Raw genomic sequence first — 20,825 nt, 5'->3', positions numbered from 1 at the left:
TTATGGGTCTTGGTACAGCTTTTGTCCTGTTGCAGCGACACACTGTTAGCATGAAACATGGAGAAGGTAGAGACCTGAGTATTGAGCACCAAATCTGTCACGTCACTCTGATAACAGCTGTCCCAGACAAAACTTTCCTATCAGACTGGTTCAGGCTCCAGCCTTAGATTTTAGTGTTGCTTTTTAACGGTGACTCCACAGTTTGATTATAATCAAATGTTCACTGATAGGTCTGTAAAAGCTTGTGGCATGCTAATAATGTACACAACCGCATAAAAAGACCAAACATAACAAGTTGGGTAGCTTTTACAGACATTGAGACAACCCCAACTCTCCCTCACATAATATATTTTTAAGGAAAAGCAGGATAAAGAGAGTTTTATTTAAAATGATTCCCCCTTTATTCCCTTAGATAAAAGACAGTTAACAGTTATGCAAACCACACTCTTATATATTTACTCTAACTAAACATAATTTCATAAAGCGGTGTTACATGTGTCTTGGCATTCGTCCATGTTCTTTGAACAACATTTGTGGGATCTCTGTTGCCTTAATGTACCAGAACCCTATCCATAAAAATATTTACATGGACATAAAGGACAAAACCTGTAAATAGATTAATTCATTTATTACACACATGCTTGCAGGAACGCAGAATTTTTACATGATTAGTTTTTACCAAACTGTGTTCACAGCTGAAGAAGTCAGGCTTTATTTATATAACACTTTTCATACAGACAAAGTTATGAGGAAACGCTATCTTGTCATTTTACAGTAAGGAAACTCAATAAATAAATAAAAAGATAGATAGATAGATAGATAGATAGATAGATAGATAGATATACTTTATTTATCCCAAGCTGGGAAATTACAGTGCAGCAGCATTGCACACAGTGACGATAGACAACATAAGAATAAAAATATAAAGAACAAACTATACATAATAAAATATCAAAATAGCAATAGTAAATAAAATATATTATAGTATATACAGCAAATTGGCAGTGTTGACTTTAGTGCAAAGTCAGAAAGGAGAAATGTGCAATGGGTGTTATTGTGTGAGGAAAAATGTGCAGTGACTGTAAGTTTTTTTTTTTCTTTTTTTTTTTATAAAATAAATCAAATTAATTATTAAAACGCCTAAAATAAAGCACATTAAAATGCATGAATAGGAACTATAGAATACAAAAAACAAACATAACATAGCAAATAAATATGGTTCAAGTGAAATTATGGGTATTGTATATTATACTACTACTATTTTTTTTTAATAATTAATATTTTTTGTTTTGATTTTTTAATAATTAATATTTTTTATTTGGATTTTTAAATAATTTTTATTATTAATTAAAAACATGAATGTATCGCTTTAATTTAATCGTCCGCTGAGCACAGGCGTTTACGTAGTGTCCCTGAACGCATCGCTTTTACCCAGCGACGGCCCGTCGTCTGCCCCCGCCGTCGGTATCCACCATTGGCAGCGCTGTTTCGTCCAGCAAAGAGTCGACAGAGGACGGGGAGAAACCGTCGGGAGAGAGAGAGAGAGACAGACAGCCGAGTGGAGGTGGAGTCTTTAGGTGGGGAGGGAGAAGAAAGGGGAGAGGAGGAAAACGGGGAAAGGCAGATACAACAGAAACAGGGGGGGGAGGACGACGGATGATTTACGCTTTAAAAGTTGCATTACAACAAATCTAAAGAGTTGCGGGCGAAGAGGAATAAAACAAGATGATAACGCCCTACTTCCTAGAGAATTTCTGGGTAGGTGGTCCTTTATTTTAAAACATATATTTACGCTGTTTACACCGGTGCTATTCCTTATTATTCTCCTGCTTGTGTTCCCTCCCTATCATGTTCATGTCAGCCAGTTGAGCAAGTATTCGCGGAGGTACGCGTGTTGCTGTCGGCGGTGTCAGTTGCCCCCGTTGCCGGGACTTAACTGGTCAGCGGCTCGCCGGCCCAACGTTCGTTTTCCTCGGCGGTTATTATCTCGCCAACCCGGGGGTTTGGGGCCCTCTTGAGTGTGAACCCATCTAACATGAAACCCCCCCTCCCCTTCTGAAGTATCCACCCCTCGCTCCCGGTTATTGGTCCTCTCAGGCTCGCTTGGAATGTTTATGGTCAGTTCCATGAATGTGATTGGACGCCGCGGCTGTCAATCACACAGCCCCGTCATTTTTCCCTTTCCGTCTCAAAGTTTCAGTGAGAGGCCAGATGTTTTTTTTTTTTTTTTAGTAAGTTAGAGAAACAGCTTTAAAAATAAAACAAATTAACCTCACGATGAAGCGGACATTTAGGTCTTGTTTCTATATAAGCAGTGCTGTGACACAGGTGTCACTAATACACTGTGTACACTGTTGTTTACTCACTGTCGAAAAGGTCATTTCTCTACCGATTTGACGTGGCTGTGTGCAAGCAGGTTGAAAAGTACAAGTCTTCATTACTGATATTAATCCTCACTTTATTACTTTTTGTGTCATAGAGTCATGTTATGAATAAAGCTTCATTAGGGGGGCTACTACTCTGCAGCAAGTGTGACTCATGTTGTGAACTGTTGGACATGTTGTGCACTCATATGTTGACCAACTATCTTCCTCCAGTAACCATAAGCAAATAGGTTGCATGCTAATAACAGTGTTATTGCTTTGCTCTGTTGTTAGATTGCACATCTTCTGCATACAGTGTTGCTTTAGTGTCGACGTGTTGAAAGAGAAGTTTCCTACATGTCTTGTAGGCTGTTGAAATCTAGACCTGCAACTTATTATTAGTATTATTTTGATTATTGATGAATTTATCTATCATTTTTTTCATTGTTTGGTCCTTAAAATGGTAAAAACGTGTTGATCGCTTTTCCCTAAAGTCCAAGAAAACATCTTGTTTCATCCACAATACAAAGATATCCTGAAATTATTCACTTTGAGAAGCTGAAACTAGAAAAAAATTTGACTTTTTTTCTTTATTTTAATAGTTGACACTTAGTCAATTATTTCACTAATTAATATTTTAACCTGTTTTTAATGTTATGTTCTTGTAATTTGGTATACTTTTATGGTTCTTTTTGTTATTTGCTGTCTGCTCTTATTTATTGTAAGGTGTCCTTGGGTGACAGAAAGGTGCCTATGAAATCAAATCAAATCAAATCAAGTTTATTTGTATAGCCCTTTACAATAGCCAGATGGTACCCAAAGTGCTTTACCACAAAGCCATAGAAACAAAAACATGACAGGTACAAAGATAGATAAATACAGTCAAATAAAAATACAATTAAAATACAAAAAAAACAAAACATGTGTACTTAGTCAGAATAAAACGCTAATCTAAAAAAGTGTGTCTTAAGTTTTGATTTAAAAAGGCTGAGATCACTAGTGGTGCGAATGTCGGCGGGTATTATTATTATTAATTGTTGCTGCTGTCGTACTGCTGTCTATTTGTCAACCAGTTCCTCAGCTTGTCTTCCTCACTGTGGGAACTTTTTAGCCTCAGTTGACCTCCAGGTGGTGAAGCCCATCGGGACATAAGCTGACAACATGAACTTAGTTACTAAAAAACTACATTAAGAGATTGAAGTGTGAGAAGAAAGTACAGTGCTGTCAGCCTCCGAAGCCTTTTTTTCTCAAGGAGACTTCATCATTAACTAAATGGAAACGAGGAAGAGCCGAGTCACTCCTGATTCCTTCAATCTGCCCTTTGTGCCCTGCCGTGGGGCCACAAGAGAATCCAGTGATGGCAAAGATCAGCTGTGTGTTTAACATTCAGCGCACGCACACACCCACACTTGGCATTAGGAGATGCATCCATTTCCCTTTTTGACTTGACTACAAATCATCACCACAAGCAGACACACACACACATGCACGTCAGGCTGTTAAGATTTGAAACTTTCGGAGTATAAACCCATCTCCATCCTGCGCTGAGATATTTTTGTCTTGTTCTTTTCCGTCTTTGTAATCTTGGCTCGAATCTCTGATGCAGACAAAAACCTCCCCTTCAGCTGAATAAACAAGTTCTTTAGGAATTACGAGCCAGACATGTTACCGCCGTGTCGTCTCAATTCACTTGATTGGCCATTTACTGGAGTTATTTGCACGTCTCCAATGGCCATTTCCCTTTTTGTTCCGCATGTGTAATGCGCATAGAGTCAAGCTCTCACCGTGCCCTGTTGATTAACGTGTGACTGTTCCCACATGTGGATTAGTATGTCAGGTTAAACAAAGGAAGCAGGTAGCCCGGCCTAATTCTCTAGTTTTAGCCTCTGTGATGACGAGCTTATGTGGAGTGTGTTCGCGTCCAGCGTGCCATGGGAAAATAAGATGGCACTGCGATAAGCAAACAATGCTGATACAGCCAATTGCCCGAGGATGGCTTTCTCCTCCCTGCTGACTGTATTTTGTGTGTGTGTGTGTGTGTGTGCCATACTTCCACTAGTTACTGTCAGACATGTGACGTGTTGCAATAACGCAGCAAATACTGAAGCAAGAAGAAATGATGGAGAATGATGATGCATTTCCCTTTCGGCTGGCTCTCCAGCTGAGACTCAAACATATTGCTTTCTGTCTTGCTGAGTTTTGCAAAAGGGTTGAGTTGTGAGATAACAGCAAAGAGTCACGAGAACCAGTGAGCTGTCTGTAACGTTACCCTCAGGGTGGAAAGGTTATGGTTTAGCTTGAAACACAAATACCGGCTCATGGTGGCTCTTTTTTATTTTTTACTGTTTGTGGGCCAGGTTTCATAAACTCCCACATGTAAGACGCGTTTTAAATGGGTCATACGTTGCGATAAACTAACCCAGCTTCATGCTTTAATCCAGCAGCCGTACATGTGACGCCACATCCCTAAACATACATAGTGACCAGACTCTTTCACATTAATGTTTGCACCACAAACAAAGCCAACCCTACCGCATACTACTGCGTTATGTGTTGCTGTTAGTCTGATGTGACAGCTCAGTGCACCACTCCCAGACCTCTCCGGTCACGTGAGCGACTGATGTCATCCTGCTGTCTGCCTGCTCTGTGCTCAAAGCTCTGGGGGTCTACGGGCCGTCGTTTACAGCCTGTCTGCAGAGAGAGAGAGTCTTGTTTAGCTAATCCCGAATTCCTCAGTGAAAGTGTGCAGCCGCATTTCTTTCCACTGTTTCTACATGAACATACGTTTTAGAACCTGCAGCATGGCAGCTGGGACGCTGTTGATTCGACCAGATTTTTTTTTTCTCTCCCGTGTTTACTCAGTTGCTAGTGGAAATTGTATCACCAAGACTTCCTAAAGTACACTTTAGGCAGCCACTGATATATTTTGCACCATTATGTGATGAATACACACACTGTATACACTACAGCAGTGATTTTTAACAGCCGGGATAGAAGTCGTTTTTGTCAATTCTTCTTTTAAGTTAAGAGAAATAGGTTTTGTTTGCAGCCTGCAGACCAAAGTGTTTTATCCATCCCCATCTGTTTGGACTCATGTTTAACATTTAAATTTGAATTAGTCTATTTTTTCACATGCGTAACAAAGGTAAAATATAGTTTACTTGGCGGCCAGTGTTGTTTGTAATAGACGCACATGGAGCTTGCTGCTTTTCTTCTTCTTATATAATAGTATACTGGATATTTTAAACCATTCAAAGGCTTTGAGAAACAGTGATGGGCATTTTCAACGTAAAAAAATAAAACCAATCTGTCAAGTTTATTGTCCAAATGGTTCATTCAGGGTTCCTGCAGAGTATGGAAAAACATGGAATTTGATTTAAAAATGACTGGGTCTGAATAAAATGGGGGAAAAAAAGTAAATAGTATGGAAAAATATTTGTGTTTCCAGACCCAATTCTTTTTATTAGTAAAAATAAATTCATCATACAAGTGTTTGATGCAGGCAGCCACAAAGTTTACCACTGGGTGAAAGCACGAGAAGTAAGTGCGACTGAACACACGCTCCGAGCTACCTGTACGTCACAGCCTGCAAAACAGCTTGCATATATACATAGCATCGTAAATAACCAAATATTAAGCCTGTCTAAACATTCATGACTCATGAAGTGAGCGCAGTTATCTGGAAAGTAAACAGATCTCTTCTGTGTAAGGAAACCATACCTTGATGGTTACGTTTATGGTCGTTTCCATGGACATGGTGAACAAACAGAGGCTGCACAGACCGGGTTTGGGTTTTTTTTGATTGATTTGTCTGAGCTACAGTACAGTACGTAGTGTCACATACATGTTAACAGCTGGATTTTGAAAATCAGTTCTTTGAATAAATATGGGCAGAAAAATCGACAGAGCAGGAAAAGTGTGAAATGTTAAGGAACATATCAGCCCCAAGATGCAGAGAAACTTGTGAACATATCAGCATGTTGGAATTAGTGGACGTTCTCTTAAGCTGAGTTCATCTTTTATTGTTCCAAGGCGAGGGCAGTATAATCCGTGAGGTAACCAGAGCTCATTCTGTTTCATGGGTTGCATTACTGCCTGTCAGGCAATAAACACTTGATTCCCTACACACACAGGATATTGAAACTGGTGTTGCGCTTTAAGAGAAAGAGACTGAATTCCTGTCCTCTTCTGCCCGGCAGATGTTACACGATAAACTGCAACACTGTGGTTTTGTTTATCTTTAAGGTGGTATTTTAGATTAGGCATGCCAGCCGCATAACAGTTTCGTCTTGTGTTGATTTTACCGTCTGTTCTTTTTCTTTTTCTTTTTTTATGGCCTATGCTTTATTGTACACAGACTTGATCATGCTGCTGTCAGCATCTCACACTTTGGTCGTTAAAATATCTTAATGACGTTAACATTACAAATCGGGATACAGCGTATGGTTATTTTCATTGATGATTAATCGTTTGGTTATTTTTAAAATGTCAGAAAATAGTGAAAAATGGACGTCCAGTTCCTAAAGTCTAAAAGTCTAAGTCTAAAATCTAAAGATATTAAGATTTTCTATCACATAAGACAAAGAAATGTTGCAAATTCTCACATTTGAGAAGCTAAAAGAAGGGAATGTTTGATATTTTTGCTCAACGGCTATCAAAAAACTTGCAGAGTAGTGTGTGCACTCGTGTTTTTTTGTGTTCGTGGTCTGATTTACAGCCAACAGTTTTCGTTTCATCTAATTTTATCAGACATCAAATAGCCCACTTTAACAGGAACCAAGTGAAAGGGTTCAGATGTCTTCAGGAAACAGGTGGTGGTGACAGAATGGCGAGTCAAAGCTATTTCACTAAAGTTAAGCGTTTGTTATAATAATAACATAATAATTATAACTTCAGTGAAGAGCTCCCTGAACTCTCAGCAGCTCTCAGTCAGCACTCGAGGACTGACCGGCTTTCAGCCTAAATACAACTTTACGACCTGAAGCTTATTGCTGCATATTAAATTGTGCATTTAATAGTAAGTCAGGTTGCTGTTTTTTTTTTTGCCACCGCAGCTCGCCGTGTGAGTGAAAGTACTCTTCCCAGCAAAAGCATTAGTGCACATTCACCCATGACGTAGGCTGCCTAGTTGCTGGACTATTACCTACATTTATTTAGTGTCCGCCTAAAGCATACAAAGACGGCTGGGTTCCCCTTTGTAGCCTGCAGACATAAGTGCAGTGTGCCATTTGAGGTTTAAGCCCATGTTGGGATCTGTTTCTGTCTGCCATAATATTGGCACACACTGAATATTGGACAGCTGACACCTCCTCCTCCTCCTCCTCCTCTTCTTTTTCATGAACTCCCATCAGTCTGCTGGAAGCCGTCCTCAGCTGCAAACTGTGCCATTGCTCAAACAAACCGTGATTGACATGTGTGCTAACCTCTCAGCGTGTTTCCTCCCTCCCTCCCGGGTGGGGCAGCGAGTTAAAAAAGCTCTCCCATCTAAATCCTGAGCATAATGAGTACTTCTGAATTTCACAACGTGTGGTTGGAATATTAAACACCCAGTACGAAGGGTTTTCATCAATGAGTGTCCAGACGAGGACATTGAGAAACTGTGCGGCACACACTGGTATCACTTCTCCCTGCACGCCGCTCATGTAAATGCAAAGCTAGAAGGGATTTGTAGTTCACTTCTAAACTCTCAGATGTTTCAGGGTTTATCAGGGTCATGTCTCTTTCTCAGAATCAATTCCACTATTGTAACCTGCAGAAAACGCCTAAAAAAAAACGCCCTGCGCTGGTTCCTGTGTTTGTTTGTTTTTTAAATTTTTCTTTTGTGTTCATTCATTCTCACATTCCACACGAGAAACGCAGCCGTTGCACAGAATGGACTCTCTTCCTGTTGCTGTTCTGCTCTGTTTCAATCACTTTTTGTCACTTCCCCGTTTTGTCGACCGATTGGCTAATTGTCTGTGTGTCTCTCACTTTGTTGTAACTCCGTATAGTGCGAGTGTTATATAAGTCAGTGGTGCGGCCTGTGTCTCACTTCCCAAGTCTTGACACTCGATGCATTGTTTGCATGTCACGCCGTGCGTGCCGCAGGCAGGGTAACTTCTAGACGTATACATTTTTCTTTTATATGCTTATCTCGTTACAACAGGAAGCGCATCTCAGTGGTCTGCTCACGCGGGTTAAATGTAGGCCATTGAGCTGTAACCCAGAAAATTTCCCTTTAATGTCTATTTGCTCTGTAAATACAGTTTCATTTTGACATAAACTTACTGACCTTTCATGTTTTCTGGGGGGGGGGGCAAAAAAAGAGAGAGGCTAAAATCGACTTATCAAAGCTGCACTGATGTTGCCTGTATACCAAACTGCTGACAGTGGATGGCCTCGGTGACCAGGAAATATCTGTGACACACTCGGGTCGAGTTGGAACAGAGTTGGCTTGCACGATTTAGAAAAGAATGAGGATGGACTGCGGCGACAGACGTGTTATCACATTTATTATGTTGAAAGTACGAGCTTCCTTGTTCTCTTGTTTGACTCGAAGCTGATCAGCAGATATCACAAGCCAAAACCATCATCATTATTATCATTATTATTATTATTATTATTATTATTAACAGTCATGGCCTATGATTTTTGTTTCTCGAAAAGGAGCATTTCCTTAGCCTTTAGCCACGATTCTTATGTTTCCTTCCTCTCGCTGAAGAAACCGTCTAATGGAGGGAGATGAGGAAGTAAACTGACTCTTCTTCTTCTTTTCTCAGAAGTCACTAGAGGGCTTTGAATCGAAGGTGTGTCTCTAATGTGTCATCAAGTGCACAGTGTGTGTTTGTTACTGTCTAACATAGTTTTGCTCAGATGACTAATAAAGCTGACCTGTGAACTGTTTCTTCTGCTCGCTCTGGAGACGGTGGTGACGCAAGCTTGTTTGACTTGTGTGGCGAAACGCTCGACCATCACAACAACAGCTGCATTACCGGTGTTTGGTATACCAGGAATTGAGGGTGGACATGTTCGCTGATAACACGTCAAATTCTGTGAAGTATCAGATAAATGGCGACCACGTTTTCAGGCTGACGCCTGGTTGCCACTTTTAAAAGTCTGCGTTGAACCCTGCCAATGTATATCTCTTATCTTGAATAAGGTCTATTTAATATTGAAGTTAATAATGAAGTTCATTGTCTGACTGTTGTCCGACTGATTGATTACGATGCCTACAGTCCACACAGGCCAACGTATTCGATATCAGACCTTTATCATGCACCATATGACTGACTGATACTGGATACGTAAGACCCATATTTGGGAGTTTGATAACAAGATATCAGCTGAGAGAAATAAGATAAAGAAACATTGTTTTAATTGTGACGAGGATGTTTTATTGTCAGTGCTTTCTGCTAGACGAACTAGATAACGGTGACACCGTTTCTCTGACCTCTGCTGTTTGACAGCAGACATATGCACAGATCCATATCAGTTCAGTTCAGTTCAGTTCAGCTTTATTGTCCCTCCAGGGGAAATTTGATTTGCAGTGACAATGCAACTTACACAACAAACAATAAATAGACAAACAGTGACATAGAACAATGACGCAGAGTAAAGCAACCAAAGCTTGATTTAAACAATCCTAAATGAAGTTAGAATATAAGTGACAGAAGGCAAAAAGTCTATAAAAGAGTGCCACAAGAACAGTGCAATTTAAGAGTTGTGCAAATTAATTGCATTGATTGCACGTGGAACAAAGGAGAATTTATACCTATTTGTTCGTGCCCTAGGTAGCATGTATCTCCGTCCAGACGGCAGAGAAATAAATTCCTGCAACAATAGCCTATATGTGCAATAAGGTTAATATTGACAGCTGGGCTTGGGCGTTGGAGTTTGCATGTTCTCCCCATGTCTGCATGAAGTCTCTCTGGTTATTCCAGCTTCCTCCCACAGCCCACAGACATGCAGTTAATAGGTTAATTGGTGACTCTTAAATCGCCCGTAGGTGTGAATGTCAGCGTGAAAGGTCGTTGCTGTGACCTGGACAGGGTGTCACGCCGGCTCCCGCCCAATGTCAGCAAAGATAGGACGTGTTGATCAGTCTACAGGAGGCAGCTCAGAATGAAAATTTAATAATGTAATTACATTTTCTTCAAAGTAATCAGTATTGGGTTTATTGCCAACGTGGAGAGAAAAATATAATGAGAATGAGAGTACTGCACTCGAGGAACACGAATTGAATAACATGACATCGGAGAGACAATGAAAAGAGAAAGCCCAACATATGAATTATTTAGCGATACATTTGCATTTTCAAAGCGTCTGTGCAACTCAACACCGTTACCCAGTGCCATGGTTACGGAAACACAGAGAGACAGTTGTCTGTCTTACAAGTATACGCTCGACGGCTTGACACATTTTTTGACATTAATTGCTCTCAAACATGGCAAAGATGAGTATGGTCGACCAGAGCCTGCTGCAGATGCACCTGGAGGCCATGCAGGCAGTGAGAACGCGGCTCTTAGAAAAAGCCTATGCGGTAATGCTCCGATCAATAACCGAGGCACTGTTTGACTTTGTGCCGCTGACTAATTAACTTTTTGTCTCTGAAATGCAGGGGGAAAAAAATAATGGCTTCGACGTGCTGTACCATAACATGAAGCATGGCCAAATCTCCTCCAAGGAGCTGACAGACTTCATCAGAGAAAGGTAAGCTGTCGCAGTCATAATGTTGTTAATCTAGTACACACCAAACATTAATCATTAACCTGTTATTATGTGACTGGCTTCTTCAGTACGTCTTACCTGTCCTGTGGCGTTCTCAGTCATTTTCCAACTCCTGCAGTTCCAGTTCCTTGTATTGTGCTTGTAACAATGCTCAAATGCTTTGACAGGAGGTCACAACTACTACAGATTCAATATCTCAAACCATATGGGATTGTGCTTTTCAGTTAATCAATGAATAAAATGTAAAAGACTCTAATGTGACGTCTTGAAAAAGACAATAGATGATCAAACTAGTTGCTTTATTTATCAGGGACTTTAAGCAGTTAATCTTGGTAGTAAGTGGAGCATCGTAACTGAAGTTGTGTGAATGTGATGCAAACTTAATCCCCTTTTTGTGAAAGAAGCTCAAACCGTAACCCACCTGTAACCCGGCATTATGTTACACAGCTCCAGTGTCTGCGGCGTGGTGACACCATAATAACAGCTTCTTTTCAAATTCTTCCCACCTCTGTAAAGATTAGCTCCACCGTGTTAGAGGTGTGTGTTTTATAAGCTGCCACATGATAGATGGTCTACCACTGGAATTCAACAGTGGATTCCAGCGTCTGGTTGAGGAGCGCGCTCGGTGATGCGCTTTAATCTAACACACGGCGCTGCGTTTGATACGCTCCATCAATCGTGTTTAGTGAAAGATGTTTTCAAAAGTTTTATTAATGGTTAAATTCTGACAATTTGAAGGTGATTTGACATGAAAATTGTGGCACCATCTGACGTAAAATCAGCTTATTTTCATTATTGGTTTGACCTTTGTTAAGTTAATTACCATCAGACTTGAACAGTTATTCCTTTGGTGGCAAAAGCTGATTGTTATTGTTAGTTCAGACTCATTTTGTTGTAACAAATCATCTTTTAGCTATTCAATTTGCTTAAATATTATTATTCTCTGTAGGAATATTGTTGTTAACACTGTACAAAATTCATAATTCATGAAGGAGCTTTTATTTCATAGGGGTATGGCAGGTCTAATCACACTGTGCCAGTCTCCAGGTTGGCTGGAACTTCTCAGCTGACAGTAGTTGATGTTTCTTACTTTTCAAAAACTATGCTGTGACTCCCTCTGGTGGAGAAAGAAGCTCTGTGCACCGTGTTAATATATTCCCAGCATCTTTGCTACACAAGTCTTAAATTGTAAAAAGTTTCAGTATCAGAGAAATGTAGTGAAATAAAAAGAAAAAAATCAATATTTCCCAACCTACTACTTTGAAGTAGACTTAAGTAAGTGCAAGTACTTCAAATTTGTACTTTACTTTCCACCACTGAAATACAACATCTAACTTGCAGAGCATGAAACAGGAAAACAATATTTAGAAACAAGTGGTGTGATCATGTGCATGTCTGAATATGAGGTACGTGTGACTAATATATTTGTATATATATGTGACAAATATATAAATATAGATTATTCTTCACACCTTTTGTTTATATATATATATATATATAAACAAAAGGTGTGAAGAATAATCTGCCACAGTGCACGTGATTTCAACTCTAGTTTAGTAAAGTTAGTTGGCTGATGTCCTTCCTTCACTATCTTTTAATGCATTTCTAGCTTCTCCCATCTACTGTACTTTGCTTCCATTGGATGTTTTGTGTGTGTACCTGTGTGTGTGTGTGTGTGTGTGTGTGTGTTGTGTGTGTGTGTTTATGATGGATGTGTTAGTGCACGTTTGTCCCGTTTCCCCGTGGCTGACCTCGTTCCCGTGTAGAAACAGCAGAGGGAGAAAGAGAGAGAGAGAGAGAGAGGGAGAGGCTGGCTAAATGAGACATGCATAATTCAGACTTTTCACTGTAACATCTGGAACCTCTGTCACTTTGCTACAGAATCAAGAAATAAAAAAAGGGAAATTGAGAGAAGCGTAGAATCCAAACACTTTCTCTCATACGCTGTCAGATTCAATATGAGGTTTATGAACAAATCACAAGCCAAGCCACACTTCATGCGCCCACACACAGTGCATGTGGTCAAACATTTACGTTGCAACTTCTTAGTGGATGTTTCTGGCCCGGGATCTCCAGTTGTTTAGCGACATGCTCTATTTGAGCCATAACCCACTTGCAAAAAAAAAACGTTCTCATGCTACAGATTGTTTTCTTGACCTTACTGTCACATGCTATAAATATATGTGTGTTGTATTTCTGCTCTCTCCTAGGAGTACAATTGAAGAGGCCTATGCCAGGTCCATGACCAAACTGGCCAAGTCAGCCGGGAACTTTTCCCAACTCGGGTAAGTGTAAACAGTTTTCTGGAAGAAAAAAAAAAAGACCAGACTGAATTAATGTCAGACGGCTTTGCCATATTCTGAAGTGTCAAACTTTATCCCAGGACCTTTGCACCAGTGTGGGAAGTGTTCAAGAGCTCGACAGAGAAGCTGGCCAGCTGTCACATGGAGCTAGTGAGGAAACTGCAGGAACTTATAAAAGAGGTTCAGAAGTATGTGGAAGAGCAGGCCAAAGCACACAAAAAGGTAAGGAGGAACATGGAAAACTGTAGCATTCAGGCAGTTAGTGTTTGGTATCGCGTGAATGTTATGAATGTTATGTTATGATACCTAAATTTGAAAAAATTTAAATAGTTTTTTTAAATCGTTAAAAGAAGAAGTTGGACCAAAATTTTGTGGAGGAAAAAAAAGTATAAAACTGAAGTGAACTAGAAATGCACTTGGAGAGCTCAAACCTCCGTCGTGGTGTTTTGTTTCTACATGGATGTTTGAGGTTGCACACCGTTCACTTTAAATTCAGATCACTTTGCCATAGACACCAGTGTTAAAACTGACATATCTCACAGTGTTAACGAAAGTAAAAAAATAAATAAATTGTGTATCTGCTCCATGATTTGGATCTGCTCCATGAATTTAATGAGGGGGGGGGTTTCATTGGCTCATGCTCTCCACCCTTCCACCTGGTTTCATGAAAGTCAAGCCAGTTGTTTTTCCGTACTCCTGCTGACAGACAAACAGACAAACAACACCCGGGAGATAAAATCAGAAACTCTCTGAGCAAAGAAAAAACAAAAAGTTAAACAAATCTGATCTAAAATTCATACCAGATTTTGGTATTTGACAATTTTTGATGATCGGTACCCAAAAAAAAAAAAGTAAACTCTGATACCCAGCTCTAATCAAAATGCACAAATGTCTGTCTGTCGTTCTGTTGAAGTGTTTTTCTTCCAGTTATTGCGGTAGTAGTTCAGCGTAGCTCCAGTGTTTATCTTCATTGAGGAAAATGAACTGTTCAAATACAGACATATTTGCACCTCTTTGTTTTCCGCCATGAGTTGTTTTTCCTCGTTCTAGTCTCTGAGGATTATAACGAGGAGAGTCCGTCAAACTGTCAACAAAAAAGGGGAAATTGTGAAATAGACGCCTCCCTCCTCCGCCTGCCCACCCTGCCTAAAGACAGCTCTTATCTTGTGCGTGAAGCCACGGAACACAAAGAAAACTAAGAGTTTTAGATTTAGTGGAGCTTTGTTTGTGCTTTCAGCATGACAAACAGGCTGTCTGACTTTTCTCCCTCCGTCACTTCCCTTCACTCCCCTGTTTCCTCCCTGCTTTTGTGTTTCTTGGCTCGGCTTGCAGATACAGCGCGCACTGAAGTTAAGCGGCGCGAATAACCGAAAAATAAACACCCCATCTTTGCACATCTTTGTGTAGGATTGCCCCAGTTCTCCCCGCTCCCCGGCGATGTTTACGTTATACCATAAGTGTGTCAAAATGAGCAACGAAGAGGCTTCGGTGATGATGATCATGAGTAAGATGAACCACCGAGCTCACTGTGTGGCCTCTGTGATTTGAAGTCGTTACCCCTTGATCATATTTCTCTTTTTCATGTCCTTCCAGTAAGTTGACATGAGGAGCTATACAGCCACTATATAGCTTTAACTGCTTCCCGCTGTACTGTGCAATAGTTCAGTGTCACATGCTGGAGAGTGAAACAGAGGAAACGTAACAGTGGGTTTCTGGAGCAATAAAAGGCGTCTGTCTACACTGAAATTATGTCTGTTTTGTTATAATAAACAAAGGGTATTCCAGGACAAGAGTGTTATGTCAAAACTATACAAGAATCAGCTCCGTAGTTAGCGGAACAATGGATAACACTTGCACTTATTATTCAGCCTGCTGTTTGCTGAGTTAGAGGACAAGACATGTGTGTTGTTGTGTGTTGCTAGACAAAGGAGGAGGTTGCGTCCACTTTGGAGGCCGTACAGAACATCCAGACCACCTCGCAGGCTCTGCAGAAGTCCAAGGAGATCTACAATGCCAAAACCGTGGAGCAGGAGCGCCTCCGCAAAGAAGGGGCCACCCAGAGAGATGTGGACAAGGTGGGAGGTCACGCAGACACACACACACACACCCACATAATCATGGTATGGTAATAAGGCATGATGAAGTGCCATAGCGCTCCATACAGAGGCCTTAACCCCTAAAAGCTTCTTGCCTTTAGATGTCAAGCGGAGCTCGGTTTCCTTGCAGATTTTTTTTAAGTTGATCTGGGAAAACAGAGGGCCATTGTGTATAGTACATAAACTGATGATAGCCATTTAGCTGTGTGTTTATATTCTGCAGGCTGGAGTGAAAGCCAAAAAAGCCACAGAGACCTACAAGTCATATGTGGAGAAATACGCCACGGCAAAGTCCGAGTTTGAACAGAAGATGGCGGAAACTGCACAGGTATCGTGATGAACTGCCTTAATGAAATACGTGTTCACAGTCTCTGTCTATTGTCTGTCTCTGTGGTATGCAACACTTTCGTTGTGTAATCTGTCAGCCGTGTGTGTGTGTGTGTGTATGTGTATGTATGTATGGGTGTGTGTGTTCCACGTTTCATGCTCTGTATCATCTCCAGATTGTGTTTTTTCCTCTGTAACGGAATCGCTGTGGAAAGCCCTGATTGAATCCATCTGAAGGACTGATTAGATAAACTCCAAATTAAAATCAGATCAACAGAATTTGGCCTCCATATCCTCCTGCACCGCAGCAGCTCCGCCACCAGAAATGGTTCCAGTTAGCCCTGGCGCTCTTTGTGTTTTCCCCCTGGAGAAAGCGGCGTTGCAGCTCTGCTTCGCCCCCCCTGGGATCACAGTCTACGGCTCATCTCAAACGCAGCACATGTGGACATGAGTTATAAACACTGAACACATGTGCTCTCTGACATCACTGGGGCTCCTACATGTGTGTTCTCTTTGTCTGAGCGTGTCTGTGGGTGGGTGGGTGTGTCTGCATGCGAGCGTATGCTAGCTGTTATCGCGGCGGAATGACAAAAGCGCCGTTTTATTTGTGTGCGTGTCTCTGTAGTGTAGATGCAGGAGCGGAGTGGCTCTTCATCTTGTGTGTTTGCGGTTAAGGAAGGCTCATCTTCCTCTCTAGCCACACTGTGATTTTCCAGTTTATGATTATTTATACTCATTCTCCTCGGTTAACCCCAGAAGCCCAGAGTCAGACTCAAATGGAAGTAAACACTAGCATTTAAGGTCGTGATCTACACCATACTACAGCTCAAAGTCAAAAGTGAACTCCCGTCGGTGTATCTCACGGACACAATAATTGACTAGGAGCTGTATGTGTGCGTGTCAGCGCGCATAGACCACCCAAACAGACACGCAGGAAGTGGGAGGGACGGAGTAAGGAAGTTTCCTAGGCTACAGTTTGTCCGTAACATATTTTTGTTTTCGTGCCTGTTTAACGAGCCTGACACCATCGTGCACATTTTGTCTCCGAGCGATCGGATGATTTGTTGCACCGCCGTGTCGTAACTGCCCCTCGCCCTGTGTTACAGAAATTCCAAGACATCGAAGAAAGCCACATCCTCCACATGAAGGAGATCATTCATTCATACTCGCAGTCTGTCGACGAAACGCACGTTCAAATAGGAGAGGTGAGTGTGTACACACACACACACACACACACACACACACACGCGCACATACGTACTCTCAAACATTCCTGTGGGTGGAGTAGGTGTCTTGTTGACCTGAGGCTGTGCTCACTGGGTTCACTGTATGTCATGTCAATTAGTGTCGTCTTTGATCTCGCTAATCGTTTAACTGAGAACCAGGAAATGGACCATTCAGCCTTTTATGCCAAACAATTAAAAACTGATCAAAACTCCCTCTCAGCCTATCTAAAACACCTCCACAAGTCCAAGCGTCTTGCCAAATACTGTGTCTGATAGTTAAAAGTGCTGCACGGGTGTGTTTGTTTCTGGAAGAGTGTGTTTAGATTTGAGAAAGTGGCATCAAGTTCGATCCAATTGCGAAGTCTTTCAAACATCGTTCACAGATAAATTAATCCGTATTTAACATTAAGAAGAGATTTATTTATTCAGCAATCATACTTAACCGGTGCCACACAGAATAACACAAGAGTAACTACAGCCTGCTCCTCTGCTCTCATTAATCTGAAGCTGCTCAGTGCTGATCCCGCTGCCGTAGTTCTCCTATCGTCCATAGATGGCGACGCAGCTCCACCCGACAGTGTCTCAGGCCTCAGACTGCAGCTCGGTCGGCAAGTTGGAAAGAATGCAGAGCGACAGGCTACCGCAGGTTATTCAGCCCCACAGATCCTGCCTCTGAGCAGGAGATGGGCAATGCTGCTGCCTGTTCCTGAGTCAAATTAAACTACCGGCCAAAGACTAAGTGGTCAGTCCTTCTAAACCAGTAAAGGAATTAAGATTTCCATGATAAAATACTCTTTGAACCAGATTATGAGGTACTTTGGGTTAATTGGTATCACATAAGGGTGAGGCGAGAGGGAGAGAGCAGGGCGAAGGAAGCTGTAACGTTGTGCTTAGTCACTGAGCCCGCAGGCATCTCATGCTGACAGGCAAAAGAGGCAAAATTGTTCATTTGCATGCACTTCAAATCTAAAATATTGTGATTGCTGTTTTATTCAGACACACTGAGGACATAAAACTCTCTTGCTGTCATTTTCCTAATGTTTTTTCTACCTTTTAACCTCAGTACAGTTATTATTCTTGCATTTTGTCTAACAAGATGAATTCCTTCATAATATTTTGATACCCCGATCCATCTTGATATATTCTGTAAAACTGGCCGTGCAGTTTAAAGAGCCAGGCAGTAAATTAAACCACATACTTACAATTATGAAGCTACGATGAAGTAAATTTTCTAATTAATTAGCTGCACTTAGATTAGCACCACATATAAAAGGAGAGACTTAGAGTAATTAGTAATTAGAACATTAGTTCTGCCACACTACGGAAAAACCAAAGTGAACAAAATGTCCCCACTGCGGTTTTCAGCAGATGAATATGATCTGTGTGTTAAAAGAGTGCAGATAAGTTAGAGGTAAACATGCACATTTCAGTTATCAACGACGTCACTGAACTATTATCACTTTAACATTATAAAATACACTTTATTATAGGCACACCACATAACTCAGTCTTTCTTAAATAATAATAAAAATAATAATACATTTTTATTTCATAGGCACCTTTCTGTCACCCAAGGACACAATAAATAAACGTAGACAGCAAATAACAGAAACAAACAAAAAGAACCATGAAAGTAAATGTATATTGGATGAAGTTGTTCAGCTTTAATGATTCATTTTATCTTAATTAAGTGTGTTGGATCTGTTTTTCGTTCTCGCAAGTAATAAACTTCAATGTAAGATCTTGGAAAAAAAAGGCATTCTACAAAATTTACACTTCAGAGTCTGTTTACTGGTTTTGTTGATTTATGCTTCATATGTGAAGAAAGTTTCAGCTCCAGAGGGAGCTGTGCAAAAGCTGATGAGTTGCCTCCAGTGATGTCATCTCTGTCACACTACCAGAATAAAAAGACTGAGGACTGTCAGTGCAGTCGAGGGTAATGCCGGTACCGGAAGAATGTGTGGAATAGAAGATATGATATCCATCATGAGTCTGACAGTGTTCTAGGTGGTTAATGATACTGTATGCTGCCATATCTTTTAAGACAAGCAAATATGTCCTGGAATGCCCTCATAGTTCATAATAATGAATTTAGAATAACAATAATCAGCAAAGTCTTAGTAGCTATCGTCCACAGGTAGCTGCTGTGCTTCCAGATTAGCTGGTCATCATTTCACACAACTGGCTCTGATCATTGGCGAGGCGTCGGTCAGTCGGCAGTATTAGTTGTTTGGCTTTGACTGGGAACAGTAGGTGCCAGTCTATCTCAGAGACCTATTGATCTGTGTCTCCAGACTAGAATGTGTTGACAATAACACCCGCATGGGTAAAAACATTCTCTTCGACTAATTCTGGGCGTATAGTATTTGTGGTGTTATCTTGGGGTTTAAAGTCTATCCACCAACACGAGTTCGGCAGAATATGAGACTGACTCAGACACTTCTGATGTACTTCGAGAATGTCTCTAATTCTCCTTGATTGAAGCGACAACATTCCTAATGGATAGTCAAAGTGCCACATCTGGAGCGAGACAGCATGAATCTGTGTGTGTGTGTGTGCTCCTTGCTGAAAGATGAACAGGATTGGCTTGCGACTCCATGTGTAAAGGTTTATCAGAGGAGACATGGAGGTTTACACTCCCACCAGATCAACAGAAGAGTGAGGAGTGACTTTGACTGTCGTGCAAGGTAATTTTGGGACAACAACAGCAATGATTGTACTCTCCTCATATGTAGTTTCCGGTATTGGAGCTGCTGTCAGTCCAGTGATATTAAACTACCAGAGACAAGTAATCGCAGGGGGGTTGCCGTGCAACTAAAGCAAAATGTACCTGTAAGCAACGGTGTCACTAAAATAATGCCAAACCGGCCAGTATCAGCTCAGTGAGCATTCAGGGTAAGAAAGGAAGGAATGGAAGGATGAGAGAGGAAAAGTGAGCAGTGTAGGAAAATACCTTATATAGGTATGTGTAGTGAGAGAGAGTGATGTTCCCGGTGCAGAGAGCTTCAAACTCACAGCAGTGCAGGTGTGTCACTTAGTTTGCGTGCTGTGTTTATTTTTGTAAGTGAGCATTTGTGTGTGTGTGTGCGAGCATCCCTTAAAGGCAGATGCATGTTTTGAGCTTGTGGTTGAGAAGTCTCTGCGGGATGAAGTTTGTGTGCATGCGTGCGTGTGTGCGCATATTTGTGCTTTTATATGTGTGTGTGTGTGTGTGTGAGACGCGAGCAGGGCACGCAGGTTGATGACCTCCATCATGGCAGCAGCACCTGACAGATTGCGTGTGCCGCGCCGAGCATACTCCCTCACCACGGCAACCTCCCTACCGCCCCTCACCCACATCACCCTCCACCGCCCCCCCAACATCCCTCTCCTGCCAGGGCACAGAAGGCTAATGCACTCTACCTCGCCACAGGGGCCCGAGGGGCAGACACATATGTGTGTGTATGCGTGTGTGTTTGTTTGATAGTGGAGCCACTCTGCGCTTACAGTATCACGCACATCTAAATGGTTTGTTGAGATGGCAGTCAGCCGCTGTTCTTCATCCCCGTGCCCATACATTGCTTTCACTCTTCCCCTTCAGTAAACACACAAGCACACATGCACATCCAAAACAAACAAGCAAACAAACACTATCCTTCCTCTGATACTGCCCAAAGGGCATCAGCAGGCTACAACGCCAACAACAATGATTCAACCTGACACAACAGAATGATGGTAAAGTACAGTATGCCTCCACAGGCCTATTACAAAAAGAGACGTTATAAATACCACCTCGAGACAAAGCAGAGCGACTTACAGGGAGAA

At 41.4% G+C, this 20,825-nt stretch overlaps 1 protein-coding gene across 7 annotated transcripts in view; it reads left to right on the top strand.

Moving 5' to 3' along the window:
* The first annotated feature begins 1,420 nt into the window (after positions 1–1,420).
* fcho2 (FCH and mu domain containing endocytic adaptor 2) overlaps positions 1,421–20,825 on the top strand; it is a 40,559-nt gene continuing 21,154 nt past the window's right edge. For 2 of the 7 annotated variants that reach the window (XM_027282046.1, XM_019269109.2), the window contains exons 1-7: positions 1,422–1,758; positions 10,960–11,051; positions 13,280–13,354; positions 13,453–13,594; positions 15,295–15,447; positions 15,692–15,796; positions 16,902–17,000. In XM_027282046.1, coding sequence (XP_027137847.1) covers positions 1,726–1,758; positions 10,960–11,051; positions 13,280–13,354; positions 13,453–13,594; positions 15,295–15,447; positions 15,692–15,796; positions 16,902–17,000 — 699 coding nt within the window. In that variant the 5' untranslated portion in view covers positions 1,422–1,725. Of the gene's footprint in view, positions 1,759–10,959; positions 11,052–13,279; positions 13,355–13,452; positions 13,595–15,294; positions 15,448–15,691; positions 15,797–16,901; positions 17,001–20,825 lie in introns of all 7 variants that reach the window. The other 5 variants (XM_027282045.1, XM_027282047.1, XM_027282048.1 and 2 more) reach the window with 5 other exon arrangements.

Source organism: Larimichthys crocea, chromosome IX (genome assembly GCF_000972845.2).
Source record: "Larimichthys crocea isolate SSNF chromosome IX, L_crocea_2.0, whole genome shotgun sequence".
In the NCBI taxonomy this organism is placed as follows: domain Eukaryota; kingdom Metazoa; phylum Chordata; class Actinopteri; family Sciaenidae; genus Larimichthys; species Larimichthys crocea.
Note: the sequence above shows the minus strand (reverse complement) of the source record. Positions and strands in the feature narration are given on the sequence as shown.